This window comes from Arachis stenosperma, chromosome 4 (genome assembly GCF_014773155.1).
Source record: "Arachis stenosperma cultivar V10309 chromosome 4, arast.V10309.gnm1.PFL2, whole genome shotgun sequence".
In the NCBI taxonomy this organism is placed as follows: domain Eukaryota; kingdom Viridiplantae; phylum Streptophyta; class Magnoliopsida; order Fabales; family Fabaceae; genus Arachis; species Arachis stenosperma.
In genome coordinates, this window is record NC_080380.1 from 17,895,232 (window position 1) to 17,914,107 (window position 18,876).

Below are 18,876 nucleotides of genomic sequence, written 5' to 3' on the forward strand. Positions count from 1 at the left end.
GTCAGATATGGATTCACAAGCTATATTGGATAATCTTATTAACTCAATAGACAAATCATGGAACCATAACGTTATTCAGAACACTTTTCTTTCCTTTGAGGCAGACAAAATTCTAGCCATTCCAATCGACATACAAGGGCAACAAGACACATTTTATTGGAAATATAATAATGGAGTTTTAGGTTAAGAGGACATACTGGTTGGTCCGACAGCAAGCTCAGACACAGTGAGGGGGGAACAACCTGGCAACCATCATTAATTGGAAACAATTTCGGCAGACTAAAGCCCCACGAAGAATGCTGAATTTTATGTAGAGATTCCTTCATAATTCTCTTCCCACAAAGCTTAGCCTGCAGTGGCGAAGGATTAATTGCTTAGCTTTATGTTCACAATGCTGAGAATATGAAGAATCAACCATTCACCTTTTCTTACATTGCGATTAGGCTAAGTATTTCTGGTTCAGTTCCCCATTTACGCTTCGATCAGCCAATTCACATAACACTTCCTTACAATCTTGGGTAACCCATATGTTCTACAAAATTGAAAAGTAGCACATAGTTTTATTCTTTTATTGAATTTATCAAATTTGGTTTGAGATGAATCATTTTCTTTTCAAGAATGAGACCAAATTACTTGAAAGCGTAGCATTGGATACGCAGCAACAGTTCTCCGAGTTCACCGTTGCTGTAACCTCCACGATTTCTTCTCTGGTAGTGTTAAGATCTCTGCCTTCAGGAAGCCATAGTCTCGCGTTTTGGACTACACCACCACCAACCTTTTTCACGAGGAAGCGTCATTGTCCGCAACCACCATGGGGAGGTTGTCGCTACAGCCACATTTTCGCTCCCAACCGTTCTCTCTAATAGGGAAGTAGAGACTACTGCTGTCTTTTTGGGCTTAGATTTTGTTAGACAAGGCTATTTTTTGGACTTTATTTTAGAATCTGATAACATACAAGTTATTACTACTTTACTAGATACATATACAAAGATTAATCCTTTTGGGCTGATTGTTTCTAATAGTAAAGCCCTTTTGTATAGCTTTAGAACTTATCAAATCTCGAGTTAAACCCCAAAATGGTCCCTGAAATTGGCGTCGTGCACTAAAATCATCCCTAAGATTTCAATTGCACTAATTACGTCCTTGAGATTGACAAAAATGCATCACATTAATCCCTGACCCATTTTTCATTAACGGCGTGATGACATGGCTTAATGAGGTGGCATGTTAGTGACACGTGTCACTCCATAATTTGACCATGTATAACAGTATGATGATGTGTTGACCAATGACGTGGCATGCTGACGTGGATATTGTGACACGTGTCACAATGCTATTTGGTCACGTGTCGCAAAAGTATTCATCCACGTGTCATCTATTATGTCATCATTGTAGATGCTGCAAATTAGTCCCTCACTTTGCGCTAAGTGACTCATTTTAGTCCCTGAAATTGAATGTCATGCACTAAACTAGTCCCTTCACCAATTTTTTCTCATTTTTTTTTAAAAATTTAAAATTTTCAACATTTTAGATGTATTAATTTCAATTCTATTTTTTCACATATCGTATAAATACAAGTGCTTTTATAAAAATTTTTAAAATTTTAGTTTTAATTATATAATTTTTTTCTATAATAATTTAACATTGGCAAATTTTGTAATATATAAGTATGCTATTATAAAAAAAAGACTTGTACGATTGATTAGATACATTTTTTCATAAAAAAATGTATTTTTAACAAGAAATTAAGAACTAAAATACACATTTTTCTGGTTTTTAATGAAATACACGTTTTCATTATGTGTAAATGGACTAGACTGAAGGCACTTCAAGTACCCTCACTACCATCTCCGACCTCCTCAGTCTAGACGAAAGAGGTCGGAGATAGTAGTGGGGGTGCTTGAAATATCTTCACGTCAATTCCAAGACAGCGATTCAAGGTACCCGCAAGAAAAAAATATTTTATAAAAGCACTTGTATTTAAATAACATGTGAAAAAATAGAATTGAAATTAATGGATTCAAAGGTATTGATAATTTTGAATTTATAGAAAAAAAGGAGAAAAATTTGTGAACGGACTAGTTTAGTGCACGACATTCAATTTTAGGGATTAAAATGAGTCACTTAATGCAAAGTGAGGGACTAATTCGGTGCATCTACAATCATAACATTATGGATGACACGTGGACGAATACTATTGCGACACATGGTACAAACAGACACGTGGCCAAAAAGCATTATGACACGTGGCGCAACCATCCACGTCAGCATGCCATGTGTCACTGGTCAACACATCATCATACCATTACACGTGGCCAAATCATGGAGTAACACGTGTCACTAACATACCACGTCGTCAAACCATGTCATCACGCCGTTAATTGAAAATGGATCAAGGACTAACGTGGTGTATTTTTGTCAATCTCAGAGACAAAATTAGTACAATTAGAATCTCATAAATGATTTTAGTGTACGACACTAATCTAAAGACTATTTTGAGATTTAACTCATCAAATCTCACATGTGAAAAGAGATGAAAACTTAGTTGCATATGCACTAGCTAACACAATTCTTATCAGACTAAATGTTGTGTGGTTGGAGGAAACACCATCTGAGATTTGTAACCAGGTCCAACATGACATTTTGGGCCTTTCTACTTAATATAGCCTTTTCTTTTTAAATTCAAGAATTATAATTTAATCATAACCAAATAACCCAGGAGTAAACCAAAATTACCACTACCTTTCTTTTTATCCAAGATACCGATATTTTATTTTATTGTGTTTTTATTTTCTTCTTATCTAACGATGAAGCCCCAACCTTATGTCCTTACTGATTGATTTTTTGTTGGAACATTCTGATATGTTATTTTGGTCGTGGGTAGGGCCATAGACCCTGCCGAACCTGAAACAAGACGGAAACGGGTCACTTTTAAACAGTGAACCCGAACTAATCCCTCCAAATTCCAATGGCTACACTTCTGTTGACTCTTTTTAGCTCGAGTTTTAAATCTCTAAGATTCCAATTTTATGACCAAAAACTATTTGCTCTGAACTCTCAACGGCTGCGTTTCAATTTATTATATTCAAATATACAATAAACGTTTTTCTCTATTCTTAAATTTTCTAATAGTCACCAAAAAAAAAAATTCTAATTACATAGTAATTGTAATTCGGAGCTTATGGCTACCACGTAACAAGTTTATACAGGGCTTAGATTTCTAGAGTCGAATGCTAATCTGAAACAAGTAAATTACTATTAAATTACTATTTTATGCTAATGCTAATAATTTTTTAAAATTAAATTATAATTAAAATTAAAAACTATCATAAATTTTAAATTATAATAAATTCTAATATTAAAGTTGAATAATTATAAAATATAATAAATAAAAAATAAGAATTTATTTAATTAACGAAAACTATAACCCTCTTTAATTAATAGAGAGCGTTTATCGACGAAACACCTTTAGATACTGCAAATAAAGCCAATGAGATCTATTGTAATGAATTTTCATCAATGGAATTCATATGTTATCTTGGGACAAAAAAGAAGAAGAAAATATAAGGTACCCAAAGTGGATAAGGATGAAACACAATGACAGCAAAACTTTCCTTTGAATAATTCCTTTTTCCCTTAGTGAGACAAAGTTTCCACATAGACGTGCTAATTATTAAAAGGGAAGTTTTATAGTAACATGATTTTGGTGGTTAAAGGTAGCATAAGTTTAATCAATAAATAAAATATTAATATATAACAAAATAAATCTAAAATTAAAACAATTTTGAATTCTTTCTTTTATAATTTTTTATGATTATTTTTATTAAAATAATTTCTTATAATTATTTTTATAATTATAAAAATAATTTAAAAAATAACACTAAAATAATTTTATAATTATTATTTTATTATTATTTTTATTTTTAAAAAATAATTTTTATAATTATTTTTACTAAAATAATTTATATAATTTATTTTATTTTTTAATTTTTTTTATTATTATTATTTTTAATAATTTCTAAAATTAACACCAAAATTATTTGTTTAATTATTTTTATTTTTAAAAAATAATTGTTTATAATTATATTTTTTGTAATTTCGAAAAACTAACACCAAAATAATATTCTGCCTCTTGGTGTTAGTTTAAAAATAATCATAAACAATTACAAGAGAGAGAATATTATTTTGATTTTAGTTTTTCAAAATTACAAAAAGAAAATATAATTATAAAAAAATTATTTTGATAAAAAATAATAATAAAAATAATTTAAAATAATTTTGGTATTAATTTTAGAAATTATTAAAAATAGTAATAATAAAAATAATTAAAAAATAAAAATAATTATAAAAAATTATTTTTTAAAAATAAAAGTAATACTAAAATAATAATTATAAATATAATTAAAAAATTATTTTGATATTTTTTTTAAATTATTTTTTATAATTATGAAAATAATTATAAAAAATTATTTTTGATAAAAATAATCATAAAAAATTATAAGAAAGATAAAATTATTTTGATTTTAGATTTATTTTTTTATTATATGCCAATATTTTATTTATTGATCAAACTTATGTCATCTTTAACCACAAAAACTAATGCTACCATACAACTTTCCTTATTAAAAAGCTTATGTAACATTAAGATTTATGTCTTATGTATCCAACAACATGCATATGGCAAAATCTTTGGTGTGATTCCATATTCCATTGGTCGTGTCACTGTCACAATCAGTACTCTGATCTCATGCAAATTCATTTCTACTGTATTTTATTTCTGTTAACATGATTAGGCTAAATAATAATGCTGTGTTAAGGGATATAGAAGTTATGTTTGGCTCTTTTTCATTATATTCCTTTCTTTCATTATATTCCTTGTTTCAAATTGGTTCATTGTGATTCAAATTATACTAGGTTGGATACGAGTGATTCATAAATTTATGAATTCAAGTATAGTAAAGAAAAAAAAAGGTTAACTGAAAGAGATTATTTTAATTTCTCAAACTGAATTACCATAGAGTTTAGATATCAATGCAAAATAATAATAATAATAATAATAATAATAATAATAATAATAATAATAAATAAATAAATAAATAAATAAATAAATGAAGAAATATAACCTATGAAGATAATCCAACCAATCTTGATTCTTTAGTTGGATGAAAAAACTATCCTCACATTATCGAGGTAGGTAATGCACTATTCTTGAACAAAAGCCAAGTCTAAATTGTTGGCAAATGACTTGTTCTGCCAATTACAGCCGCCCAGGGACGGATCCATTCATACGGGTGCTGCAATTTGAAATTTTATTAAGTAGTATATAATAATAATATTTATTTGTTTTTACTAAATTATTAAATTTAACTCCACAATAATTTTTTATTTAATTTTCGATACTTGATAGCCAATTTGAGAACTTTATATTAGATATCTATTATAATGATCAATTTTTAAATTTAAATAAGATTAGTGTTCTTTCTTAAAAATCGACTCGAAAGAATATTATCTATTCAATTGTGTTTCTTTTTTTTAAAATTAGCTTTAATTTTTTTCATAATAACTACACTATTTGAATAAACTTTTTTAACTATGAATATCATCAAGAGCTAATTATATGGAAGTTGAGTTTTAAATGATTGTTAACGATATATACAAAAAAAGGACATTTTAATTATATTGTCAAGGTTTTAAAATATGAAATATAAAAAATTAAATTTTAAATTATATGTTATTATTTAAATTACTATTTTAGTATTTTAATTTGTAATTAGATATTTTGAAACCTAATCATATTTTACAATAACAAAATATAATTATAGTAATAATTATGTTACGTATACATAAAATAATTACTTGTACAGAATAAATTTTAAAATACAAATTTTGAAATACAAAAATCACATTAAAAATAAGTTAAATAATATATATATTTATACACAAATTTATAGTATAAATGTAATATTTTTATTATAAAAATTATTATCATGTTATATATATTTTGTTCCATTATCAAAATTTTCTAGATTCGTGACTGTAAGCGCCCATATGTGTTGCATAAGTTTGATTAATACATCTTATAGGAAAATATGAGTAATTTATATTTTTTTCTCAAAAGAAGAAAAACTTATAAGCCACTAATATTGAACACCGTTTTCTAAATAATAGTTAAGCACTAATTATTTTTGTTTTTTCAGTTTCCATAAAATTGATCAACCTACTTCTACTTCATCCAGAAAGGTCAACTTTAATCACCAATAATTTTTCTTTTTTCAGTTTGTATACCTACTTAGCTTCAAACGTGTAGAACTACTACTACTACTAGACCTTAATCTTAGGCTATAAATTAAAACAATAAAGTAGTCTTCTCTCTCATCAGAATCCAAAACTCATCACACCCTTGAATATTGATCTTATATGTGATTTCTTCAATAATAATAATAATAATGGGTGTCACAGCAACATTCACACATGAGTTTTGTTCCTCTGTTGCTCCGCCACGCCTTTTCAAGGGCTTGATCACAGACTCAAGTAATTTGCTTCCAAAGCTATTACCGCAGTTGATTAAAGATGTCACCATTATCCAAGGAGATGGAGAAGCTGGAACCATTGAACAAGTTAACTTTGCACAAGGTTAGCAAAAAGACATTATATATACAACAATTTGATTAGTTAATATTACATATGTAACACTACTATACTACTATTTAATTTTTTGATTAGCTTTTCTTTATTACTTTTTTTTTTCCTTCAAAAATTTTAGAATAAAAAAAATGGCTTAATTACTCTATCCGTTCTTATAGTTTTACTTGATTTTCAATTAGGTTCTTATATTTTTTTTTTATTTCGATTGAATCTCTATATCATATCAGATTTTGTAATTAAGTTCCTACTGTGATAAAAATGTTGGAATTAACGGAATATTTCGTTAAGCAAAATGAATATGTCTAAACACTTGACTGAATATTTTATATAGTTTAACAAAATATTCCGTTAATTTTAACGTTTTTGTCACGATAAGAACTTAGTTATAAAATCTGATATGGTATAGCGACCTAATTGAAAATTCGATGAAATTATAGGGACCGACAGAATAACTAAACCTAAAACAATCATATTTTTTTAATTTTTTTTCATTTTCACAAAATACTAAAATAAATCAAATTATAGTATCACATTTTTTAAAATAGAACAGCGTTGAGTGTGACATATATCTAGCCAAAATTTCGGAAAAATTAGTGTATAAATTACAAATTAATTAGAAAATATCCTACATAATATCTTTTAGTAATCATAAAAAAAAGACGTTATGTATATTATTCATATTTTATTTATTTAATTTATTCCATATGTGCTTGATTATATTATAACTCCTGGTTAATGTTTCTCTTATGCAGCTATCCCCTTCAAATATCTAAAACACAGGATTGATGTGGTTGATAAGGAAAACCTGGTGTGCAAATACACTATGATTGAAGGGGATCCATTGGGAGAAAAGCTTGAGTCTATAGCTTATGAGGTGAATTTTGAGGCCACTAGTGATGGAGGTTGCATATGTAAAATGACTAGCAAATACAATGCCATAGGTGATGCTGAAATTAAGGAGGAAGAAGTAAAGGAAGGAAGAGAAAGCTCCATTGGAATTTGTAGGGTTGTGGAAGCCTACCTATTGAAGAATCCACAAATTTATGCTTAATTATTTTATTTAATTATTATATATAAGAGATGATGATATACAAACTTTATTCCATTTTTTTTTATAGAATTTAATTCTTATTAAGTCCTCACTTCTCATGTGGGTTTTGCAAAATATTTGTATTTTTTTTTTAGTGACAATGAGTTGAAGATTATATTTTATAAACCAATAGCATCACATACATGACTCTCTAGCTAAATCTCCCGAATTCTTGTGCAACTCATAAAGCTTATGCTATGATCCAAAACATATACCAAAGAACCAACGTTTAGAACAATGTTCAATCATGGTTAATTACTATAATTCAGACTATTAGGTAATTCAACATTGTTTTGGACATAAGACGTTTGTTTTCCTTTACTACAACATTTAGGTTCAATTTGGGTAAACAGTTTAATAAATTTTTTTTTTAAATAGTTTAAACAATAAATACTTATATTAAAAGTAGTTTATAAATAAGATATTTTGTATTTGATTTTTTAGTTTTAAAAGTGCTTATTTTAAAAAATATATATATATATATATATATATATATATAATAAAAAGTTTTTTATTATGAGAGAAGTCAATTTTTTTTAACTTTTTCATAATGACTTAAATAACTTCTTAATTAAAAAGCTACAATTTAATTTTCGAAATTGTACCAGATGTTAATATTACTATTTTTCATAAGTTAAAAATAAAAAAAAGTAACTTTTGAAACTTTTTAAACAGACCCTTAATGTTAGAGGATGGTTGAGTCAAATGTTTTTACTAAAAAATATATATGTATAAATAATTTTTTTTTACTCATTCATTTAATAATAAATATTGAATTAAATCCATTTTTTTGTGGGGAAGTAAGACAAAAGCATGATAATCTCAAAGGTTCTCACTTGGTCCACCCTTAGAACCGTGTGACACTGTGAATGCTTCACCATAATTTTCTATATATGCTATATATAATTCATTATGGTGAAGGCAAAGATATATTTGACTTTTTGTGAGAATTATTAGAGAGCATAAATCATAATAAATTAAAGAGGTTAAATTAGCACCTGAACTAATCACCAAATGCCATAGCATGTAGAGACAGAATCTAATCAAGTATATATAATAAAAGAGGGCAATTATTCCTACCAAACTCTGAAGAAACCACCTAGAAATTTTGTAGAAAAGGACCAGAAAGTTTTGAAGTGGCAACTAATAGAATATTAATTCTGCTAATTATTTGTATTATGAGTTGTGACACGTGAAGAAATGAATTGATCACTAAAATAAGTTAACCTTTTCGTGCTACTTTATGCCAAGGGCACATCTCTTAATCATAATATTATAGCTAAAGTACTAAAAATACACTTAAATTATTTTATTATTAATAAAAATATTCTTAAATTTTATTATCGATAAAAATATTTTTAAATTATTTAAAAACGTAACAAAAATACACACTCGTAACTAGAGATGTTTTATGTTAACAGAAAAGAATAATGTAAGTATGTAACAAATAGAACTTCTTATATAATAAGTGAGACTTTGACATTAGCAAATAAATCACATTATGCTTTTTTATTAACGGGTCGATCTTTGATACAGTTGAATATTTTTGATATATTTTAAAATTATTTAAAAACAATTTTATCGATAACAAAATTTAATAATATTTTTATCAGTGTAAAAATAATTCAGTCGTATATTTTGTAATTTACCCTAATATCATAATATGTGACTAATTGTAAAAGTTGGATGCTATGATTAATTGGCTGGCCGCAGGCCCATAGATGAGGAAGATTTTATGTGTATGTGCATTGATGCTATGCTCTATTTGTGGTTGCTATACACAGCTACATTAGATACACCAAAAAAAAAAAGAATCAATTGTTAACTAACAATAGTACTAACAGTTCTCAGATAGTAATAGAGGTACATTTATTGCTTAAGACACAAACAACAGCATTAGTTTGCCTGAAAATGAAAAAAATTGTGACTGATGTGTGTAGCAAGTCTTTGCCAATGTTGGATCCTTTCAAAATTAAGTGGGCATTGGATATCCATCCAACTTTACGCATAAATCATGTCAAGATTTTGCAGTACCAATATGCCATCCATAATAAAAGTGAAATCCCTTTGCTTCCCTTGTTATACAAAATGCTCTAAATTAGCTTACTTTTATTGTAAAATTATTTTTAACTTTTATTTTTTTAAAAATAATAATTAAGATTAGAATTTTAAACTTAAAATTTAGGATTTAAAGTTAATTTTTTAACATATTATTATTATTATTATTATTATTATTATTATTATTATTGTCAATAATATCATTTTTTAATATGTATTTAGACTAGAACAATGCTATGCATACATTTAGAAGTAATCAAACAACTAATAACCCTTGTCAAAAAGCCAAAAGTAAAAGGCAGGAAAAAAAAAAAACAAGAAAGAGGTGAGAAAATTTTTCACTTTTCTACAAAAGTTTTTCAACTACTTTTTCCTTTAGAATTTAGATTAATTATTTCCAAATTGTATTAAACATTCAAATCTGAAGAGGTACTGTATTTAAAATTTTAAATATTCTTATAGTCTTTGACTTTAGACAATGACTTTGTTGGACCAATGAAGCAATACAATTTATCTTTTGTTTTCTTCCCTCTCCATGCCACAAAAAAAAAAAAAAAAAAAAGATTCCTAATTCTTTGCATACTCTTACATATATTTTTGCCTTTTACTTATTCCCTGCCCCATACAAATAAATGGTACTCACAATATTCTCAAGTACCATAATTCAAACTCAAATCTCAATTGGTTTCTCTTAATTCAATTCAATTCAATCCAATCTACACTTCCATGGTTCCAGCTGAATTGCAGGTACATAACACATAATTGATTATAAACATGTCAATCCAATTATGTCTTTCATTCACACTACTAACCCATCATGAAATAATGCAGATACTGCAGAAACCTCGAGTAACAGAGGTACATGTTCGAATGGACTGTCAAGGATGCGTGCAGAAGATCAAGAAAGCACTCTCCGGCATCAATGGTAAGATCACTTGCATGCATGCCAGATGTATGATTAATTTCGCCAACCAACAAAACATTGTATATATGATAAAGCAACAATGCTACTATTATTAACCATTCATTTAATCCGATCACAGTGGGTTGGCAATCTAACACGGCCAATCCTATCCGTCCAACCGGCACTGTTAATATATAATATGCATGGTCATAAAAATATATATTTACATATGATGAACGAGTAGAGATTTAAATCCAAATTCTTCTCTTTTGATAAGAACACAGATTGAGGGGTTTAAGCTCATGGTAGAATTACGGTGGAGCTTAAATCTTACCCTAGCTTACCCTATCCCATCCCTAATTTGATAGATAAAGCTTCCATGTTCATGCAGGTATATATGATCTATATATTGATTACCCCCAACAGAAGATAACAATCATAGGTTGGGCAGATCCAGAAAAGATTCTCAAGGCAATCAAGAAGACAAGGAAAATTGCCACCATTTCCAATATAGATCTTCCAACCGATGTGCCGCAACCACCACCACAAGAAGAAGCAGAACCAACACAACAACCAGAACCTGAAGCAAATTCAGAAAAGGCACCTGAACCAGCACAAGAAGAAGCACCACCACTACCAGAGGAACCCCTGAAAGGCGAACCACCAACCAAGGTAACATCACCAAGACCTCCAGAGAATAATAATGAATGTCATTGCCAGAATCCACCACCTAGCACCCCGGAAACTAGAGATGTTGGAGAGGTTCATGTGATGCACCAACATCACCCATATAACTATGTGAACAGATATGATTTTGGCCATAACTATGTAGGATATTCGGATAGATTTCAATACCAGAATAGGAATATGCCAATGTTTCTAGGAGAGCGACCCCAACATGTTCATGTGACACATAGCTACAATGCTTATAGGCCATCACCTTATGTCACTGAATATGAGTATGTTAGGTCACCACCAAGGTACAGACATTATAATAGGATGGAATACTACACTACTAGAGACTACAATCACTCCTACTACAATGGCAATGGAAATGGAAACATCACATCCATGTTCAGTGATGAGAACCCAAATTCATGTAGGATAGTGTAGGAGAAGAACATTAAGGTTGTTCTTGGTAAGTGTTTCAACTTTCAAGACAAAAATAATATTGTGACTTGAGACGATGCCATCAAGTTTTTCATGGCAATTCGGCAAAACAACAAAATTTGAGCTCAGAAAACAAAAATATGGGATAAAGTATGTTTTTTGTCTCATATTTGTATTTTTTTTTCCAAAAAGACCTATAACGTTTAATTTCATTCAATTTTGTCTCTAACGTTTTTAATGTGTCAAAATTGTCCCTGAATATTAACTTCATCTAAAATGTTAGGGATAAAATTGAAAACATCCAGGAATAGTTTTGACACAAATAAAAAACATTAGGGACCAAGTTGAATGATCTGAAAACGTTAGGAATAAAATTGAATGAAATTAAATGTCAGAGATAATTTTAAAGAAAATCATAAACATTAAGGACAAAAAGTATACTTTACCAAAAAATAATGTATTTTTGGTTTTGCAAGTGAGGGATGAAAACAAGAATCAGATTCTCATCTTTTGGGTGTGCCAGAAGAACTGATTCTAGATTCCTTTCCCCAGAGAAAACAATGCATGCTACCTTATTTTTCATAAAACAAAACGTAAGCATATATTCACAAAGATATTATTGATGACTTGCAGTACTATTCCCATAGTCCCATGGTTTTCCTTATTTGAAAACTTTATCTTTGCAAATCCTAGAAATGAGAACATGCTCAACAAGTAGAATACTAGATTCCTAGTGAATTCTAAGTCTAGAATGATGATGATTGCTATCCCTACTGAATCCATTCAGTTAATATATTGCATCATTCTGGTTCTATGGGTAAGCATAATCATGCTTGTGATGCCGTAAAATGCATCAAATAGAAAAGGGCCATACTAAAATCTTCAGATAAAAATGATTATAGTTCAATGAAATAAATTTCTGCACTGTTTCTCACCCTTTAATTTCTGCATGCACTTATTATAATATTTATTCTGTGTATATTTTACTTTTCATATCTGATTCTATGTATGCAAGCTTCAATTCACATCCATAAGATGTTCAAAACACTTAGAAACCTGTGTGAAACAATTAAGTGCGGAAATTAAACCTTTGAGCTTGTGATCTTTTAGTACAAGACAAATTGATTGCGCCACAACAAATTAACATAAATTTCAATGTGAAAAAAAATAACAAAGAAAGAAATAAGCAAAGAACATTTTTAAAAAGGAAATTGTGATTAAAAATTAGGAGAATAGCATCGCTTGATCAAGCTTTTAGAACACAGAATTATGGCTCAAAATATATTTTCTTTAATCGAAGTATCATCCAAATCCACCTCATGCTTTACACGAAAAAACAAAACTATTAGATTGAGTTCTCCTGTGATGACACTACCAAAATTTCCTTACACATGAATGAAGAAATGAAACTGTACAAATAATGTGTTTTCACGCAACATGCAAGAATGTAAATCTAAGGGATGAACAAATGAATGATTGGACTATCTTATTTTCAAAGAATATTGAACCAAAATCTTAGAAGGTGGATGACCGTACACTTTTTTCATCGACATCAATCAAACAAGATACCCAAGAAGATTGAATCTTCTGGTGAAGTGAAAGAGAATCACAGTGCTGAGGCTTTTCTTCCACTGGTACTCAGTAAGTAGAAACACGACGAGGAAGAGTTTGTAGGGTTCCGAAGTTCTGGACAAGGTTCAGGATTGACAAAATCCGAAGATCCTAAGACATTTGAACATTCCCAGGCACTTGAAATAGAGTTTATAGACAAGGTTATGTTGGAAAGGCATATGTTGGTGAAAGGGGATTCTTCTATTCCAGCAAAGCTTCCGGCAACAGTGATGTTTCTGCCAATAACACCCTTCAAGGTGATAAAATCCAAATGTGGAAGAGCGTTTGGATCAAACTTGTCATCAGGATGAGAACCACAATGACCTGTGGCCGCAATCGCAACATAGACATTGTCCATTTGTATGTCAGATATAACAATTTCTTTCATGTAACCACCTCTACCTCTGGTTGTTCTGAACTGGACGCCTTTATCTGAGTCGAGAACATGAGAATGTTCCACGAAAACATTCGAAAGACCACCAGACATTTCACTACCAAATGCAAGAGTAGAGCCAGAAAATGCACTCAAAGTCACCCTTCTAATGTGTACATTCTCTGTTGGTCTACCATAGGCAACACCATACTCATCCCAACCACTTTTAAGAGAAATTGCATCATGTCCCATAGCAACAATGCAATCTTCTATACAAACATTATTAGAAGAATCTGAAGAATGAAGTACACAAACATTAGCCAAGTGATATTATAGGCCAAAGTGAAGTCCATAATATGTTACATTACATACCAGGAACTATACCAACAGTAAAAGGTGATTCTGCAGGAGCAGAAATTGATACATTTTGAATATGTACATAGCTGCATCAAATTAAACATAACTAAATCAGTTAAGAGCTCTATTTAATTAGAAAACTGAGCATTGTTTCAATAAAAGCACATACCTGCAATAAACAGGGTGTATTGCGTATGCCGGGGCATTCAAGATTGTGAGATTTGAAACTACCACATAATCAGATTCGACGAGTTCAATCAGATGAGGACGGCTATGATTCAGTGTATGCAAGGTAAACCACTCCCACCAAACAGATCCCATGCCGTTGATGGTTCCATTGTTACCTGAAGAAGCACATCAAAATATATAACATCAGAGTTCATTGTAGAAACAAAACAATGACAAAAAAGAATGAAACTTGGGACCAGAAAACTAGAAACCTGTTATGACCACATCATGTAACTGGTATCCATTGATCAAGCTCTGGTATCGTCCCCCGGGAACTTCGAGCCCTCGGCCATAAGAAGGTAAGGGCTTTACAACATCCCAATGAGTTGGATCCTGAACAAAAAATCAAGAACATGCTAAAAACACCAAAGCCTAAGTAAAAGTGTGAAACACACTTGAATCTTGATTAATTAACCATTGTACTAGAACATGTGATCCATCAATACCTGAGATCCAATAATAGTAGCACCTTTTTCCAAAAAAAGGGTAAGGTGGCTAGTGAGGTTGAAGCTTCCTGTGAGCCATTTTCCGGGCGGCACATAGAGCTGAGCGCCACCTTTATCAGCGAATGACTTGAGATAGAAGACAGCATTTTGGAAAGGGATTGTGTTGAGTGTTTTGCCATCTCCAACAGCACCAAACTCAAGAATTGAGACACTGTGTGGTCTAGGATCAAGTGTTGGATTCAAACTACATTGTCCACCATATCCATCAACAATTATCACGGCATTGCTCCATGCCAGAAGCAAGAGCAATGCCACCTGAAAAAGATAATAGTAAAAAGATGGAAAATGCAACCCACTGATTCTCACAAGATTTCCTACAAATGCAAATGATTAATCCAAGGTTAAGGCACAATGCTCAAATATAGTAGAAACAATAAAAGCACAACGCTCATCTGAATTCAGAATGCATGATGCTAACACTACACACTAATGAATTGCTAACAGTTTATACAGTTTATACTTGATAATGACACCCAAAAAACAGAGGCTAGTTTATCAGATCAGAAAGGAATGGGAGTTGATTTGATTGAAGCAATACAATTGGTGGCAATTACCATTGCCATGTGCCTATGAAAAGGAATAATACAAAGACCAAACCAAAACAGAATCACATACATAATAAGAACATAGACACCCTTTGACTTAAACATAAAAAAAAAAAACAAACAAAGATTGTAACTTGAGAAGGCCTTGTGAGTTATAATCAAGACCCAGAATCCAAAATTTCATTACGGGCAGAAATAAGAAGAGAGAGGAATGAAGAACCAAAAGAAACGTACTTACAAGCATCTTCTATGAGTCAAAGGTGTGGCAAAAGGGTTAGAGACCAAAGGGGAGACAGGAACCGGTACGCACTAGTGCCAAAGCAACTACTAGTGACTAAACAACTTACACAAAAGAAAAACGCAAAAGAGGCAGAGAGAGAGAAAGAGAAAGTAAAAAGAGGAGGAAGAAGAATGACCAGCCGCAGGAAAAGGATGCAGCTTTGTGCAGTTTTATGAGAATTTTATAAAGCATTAATAACAAACAATCATGTAAAATGTAAATGATTAATGGTCCTTTCACACATGGGTGCATATATGATATATGTAATGTATATTTGGTTTTAAGAAAAAAAAAAAACTTGATGGGTATTGGTTGGGAGCATAGCTAAATTATTTTACAATCTTGCTATGCGTATATTATTTATAATGGGTTATGTTAACTATACATAAAAATTAACTATACTTTAAAATATAAAATATATATTAAAAATAAATTAATAAAATAAATATATGAGGACTATTTTTAACATATATAATATTTTTAATTTATAATAAATATTATTTTAATATTAATATTGTTTATAATTAATACATATTTTTTATTTTGTTAATTAATAAAATTAACTATATAATTAATTATTCATAATAAGTATATTTTTATATAAATATAAAAAATATTTAGTATAAATATTATAAATGATAATAAAAAATAATATTGTAAATTATGTTATAATAAAAATAATAAACTTTAAATTTTTATACTCATTATTTGAATTTGAATAAGTATTTTAAAAATATATAATTACATGATAAAATAAAATTTATATGAGATTAATTACATCTTTGTGGTTAGTCTCATAAATATTTAAATTGAATTTAGAATTTACATTTGATAGTTTGATTTTTCTTTCTAAGAATATTTTAAACTAAATTTTTTTTTGAAAATTTGAATTAAATTCTATTTTTAAAATAAATTATATGCCAATTTTTAATTGGTAAATTTATATTACCAATATATGCTAATTATCTTAATTTTTGTATACTTTTTCTTGGTCAAAATTAAAGTCTAGCCATACCACATACAAAAAATGAAGTATCTTTTATGCCTATGTTTATATAATCGAACCATATCATATTATATGTATATTAAAAATTAATCATCAATTAATTATTGCGTACAAATATATAAAGGGTAAGTATGGTTTGAGTCCCAAAAGTTTAGCGCCATAATCGAAATCGTCCATCATCTAATTTTTTATTTAGAATCGTCCTTAACGTTTTTTCCATATTAAAATCGTCTTTTTTATTTAAATTTTTAATTTAATTTCTAAACTACCCCTGCTTTAAAAAAAGGGGTAAGTATTGTTTTGGTCCCTAACGTTGAAGCTGAAAATCGAAACCGTCCCTCATCTAATTTTCGATTTAGAATCGTCCTTAACGTTTTTTTCGTATTAAAATCGTCATTTTTAATTTTTTTTAGACAAAAATACCCTCACCACTACCAACAAAATTATCTTCTCAACGCGTGTAGGGGGGAGGGGAAAGGACGCGGGGTGGAGGTGGGGTGGGGGAAGGGGAGACGGGGAGGGGGAAGGGGGGTGGCAGCGGCGAATCTTGGAACCGCCGTCGCCGTCGTCGTGGCCGTCGCCGTTGGGGATCGCGAGGGAGAGAGGAGACGCGAGCCACTGTCGCTGCCTCGCCGCATCGCCGCCTCGCAACCTTGGTGTTGGTGGTGGTGGTGGTGGACCGGCCAAACCAAGCCAAAACCTTACGCTATAATCATGAATTAAAAGTAGTGAGATACTAGTACACTTTAGGGCTTGTTTGGTGATCTTATAAGAAAAGATCTTTTTTTGAGTTATCTTTTTTTAAAAGATCTTATAGAGAAGTAAAAATAATTTTATGTTTGGATATCTCATGTAAAAAAGTCTTTTTATCTATCAATTATGTTTCGGTATAACAATATAAAAGTATTTTTTTGTTTATTTATTACATGAAAAACATCTTTTTTAAGGAAAAAATCTTTTAAAAAAAGATGTAAATTACAGCTTCTCAAAAAAGATCTTTTTTTGATTTTACTGGTACTTTTACTTTTACTACTAGAAATTTGCCAAACACGTTAAAAAATAAAAAAAAATCTTTTTTCATTGAAAAAGATATTTTTTTAACAAAATAATGGCGTCCAAACATGCACTTAAAGATAGATACATGAGTAATCAAAGTTTTAAAAACCAGACCGGACCGGCCGGGTCAACTGTAAACCGACAACAAAAGCAGTCCGATCTACTATCTAAAATCACTGATAGAAAAACTACTCAAAAACTGGCGAACCGGCCAAAAACCGGACGGTTGGATCGGACCGGCAACCGGCCGGTTCGGATAACACGACGCCGTTTTTTATTTGAAAAAAAAAAAGAAAACAGAAGCAAATGCAATAATGCATTCGAGACCCAACACCCCCGACTAAAACCCCAAAGTGGTCCCTGAGATTGGGCGAGTTACCCATACTTGTCCTTGACTTTCAAAATTCCCTAACAGCATCCCTGACATTCAGCTCCGGGACCCATAGTTGTCCTACAACCCTTTCCGGCGCCAAGTCAGCAAACGGAGGGATGATCTGGCACCTCCAATGCCACGCTGGAGTCAGTAATGGCTAGCTGATGTGGCAAATCTGAATTTTGTACCCAATCTGGTCCCTGGTCCCATTAAAACCCTAAAAGCTAAGATCATCCTCTTCATCGCCTGAGCTTCATCCCTGGTCCTTCCACATCCACCTACTTCAAAGACCCTCTCTCTTAATGGTAAAGGTTCATTCTCTCCATTGTCAAAGGTTGCCCACTCATTACGGGTTACTCCAATCGCATCTTTGGGTCAAGAAAGTGTACATGGCAGACATTTGGGATGTGCTTTTGATTTAAATGTATGTCTCTTTTCTTCAATCAAGGCAACTGTTTTCAAAGTCCAACCTATCTTTCATAGTCACGTGGCCTAAATCATCATCATCAAATGGTATCCCTAACATATTCAAGTCTAATCCATCCCAAAGATCATCAAGTATCACAAGGGTGTTCTCCTTCTCTTGCATCAATCTTCTCCTTAAACGATCTGCTCTCCCAATCTCACCTTCCCCTTCAAAATTCAATCCCAAATTGTATGCAATTTCTTTTTGAACTTTTTGTCGATTTGGATTTTTTGTTATGCTTACTATAACTACCACACTAAACAACTTT

General features: G+C 30.5%; 3 protein-coding genes across 4 annotated transcripts; 2 read left to right on the forward strand and 1 right to left on the reverse strand.

The window, feature by feature from the left end:
- The first annotated feature begins 6,338 nt into the window (after positions 1-6,338).
- On the forward strand, positions 6,339-7,829 carry LOC130976975 (pathogenesis-related protein STH-2-like). Its single transcript, XM_057901961.1, has 2 exons — positions 6,339-6,633; positions 7,398-7,829. The coding sequence occupies exons 1-2, from the start codon at positions 6,447-6,449 to the stop codon at positions 7,694-7,696; spliced, it is 486 nt and encodes a 161-aa protein (XP_057757944.1). The 5' UTR covers positions 6,339-6,446; the 3' UTR covers positions 7,697-7,829.
- Positions 7,830-10,420: 2,591 nt separating this feature from the next.
- On the forward strand, positions 10,421-12,754 carry LOC130973065 (heavy metal-associated isoprenylated plant protein 35-like). The gene is made up of 3 exons (XM_057897447.1): positions 10,421-10,540; positions 10,625-10,718; positions 11,089-12,754. Exons 1-3 carry the CDS (start codon positions 10,520-10,522, stop codon positions 11,808-11,810), a joined length of 837 nt encoding a protein of 278 aa, XP_057753430.1. The 5' UTR covers positions 10,421-10,519; the 3' UTR covers positions 11,811-12,754.
- A 326-nt stretch (positions 12,755-13,080) lies between these two features.
- Positions 13,081-15,842, reverse strand: LOC130973064 (probable polygalacturonase). Of its 2 annotated transcripts, none has more exons than XM_057897446.1 (6): positions 15,666-15,842; positions 14,823-15,137; positions 14,589-14,709; positions 14,318-14,492; positions 14,164-14,234; positions 13,081-14,084 (listed from the first exon to the last, which is right to left on the reverse strand). In XM_057897446.1, the coding sequence occupies exons 1-6, from the start codon at positions 15,669-15,671 to the stop codon at positions 13,414-13,416; spliced, it is 1,359 nt and encodes a 452-aa protein (XP_057753429.1). In that variant the 5' UTR covers positions 15,672-15,842; the 3' UTR covers positions 13,081-13,413. The 2 variants fall into 2 exon arrangements, with proteins under 2 accessions (XP_057753429.1, XP_057753428.1); XM_057897445.1 differs by having other exon boundaries at positions 14,823-15,196; positions 15,662-15,842.
- Positions 15,843-18,876: the final 3,034 nt, after the last annotated feature.

Coding starts and splice junctions, on each gene's coding strand:
- LOC130976975 (XM_057901961.1), top strand. CDS start 6,447: ATGGGTGTCACAGCAACATTCACACATGAGTTTTGTTCCTCTGTTGCT. Junction 6,634..7,397: donor ACAAGTTAACTTTGCACAAG/GTTAGCAAAAAG, acceptor TCTCTTATGCAG/CTATCCCCTTCAAATATCTA.
- LOC130973065 (XM_057897447.1), top strand. CDS start 10,520: ATGGTTCCAGCTGAATTGCAG. Junction 10,541..10,624: donor TGGTTCCAGCTGAATTGCAG/GTACATAACACA, acceptor GAAATAATGCAG/ATACTGCAGAAACCTCGAGT. Junction 10,719..11,088: donor AGCACTCTCCGGCATCAATG/GTAAGATCACTT, acceptor ATGTTCATGCAG/GTATATATGATCTATATATT.
- LOC130973064 (XM_057897445.1), bottom strand. Junction 14,493..14,588: donor ACATGATGTGGTCATAACAG/GTTTCTAGTTTT, acceptor GTGCTTCTTCAG/GTAACAATGGAACCATCAAC. Junction 14,235..14,317: donor ATACACCCTGTTTATTGCAG/GTATGTGCTTTT, acceptor AATTTGATGCAG/CTATGTACATATTCAAAATG.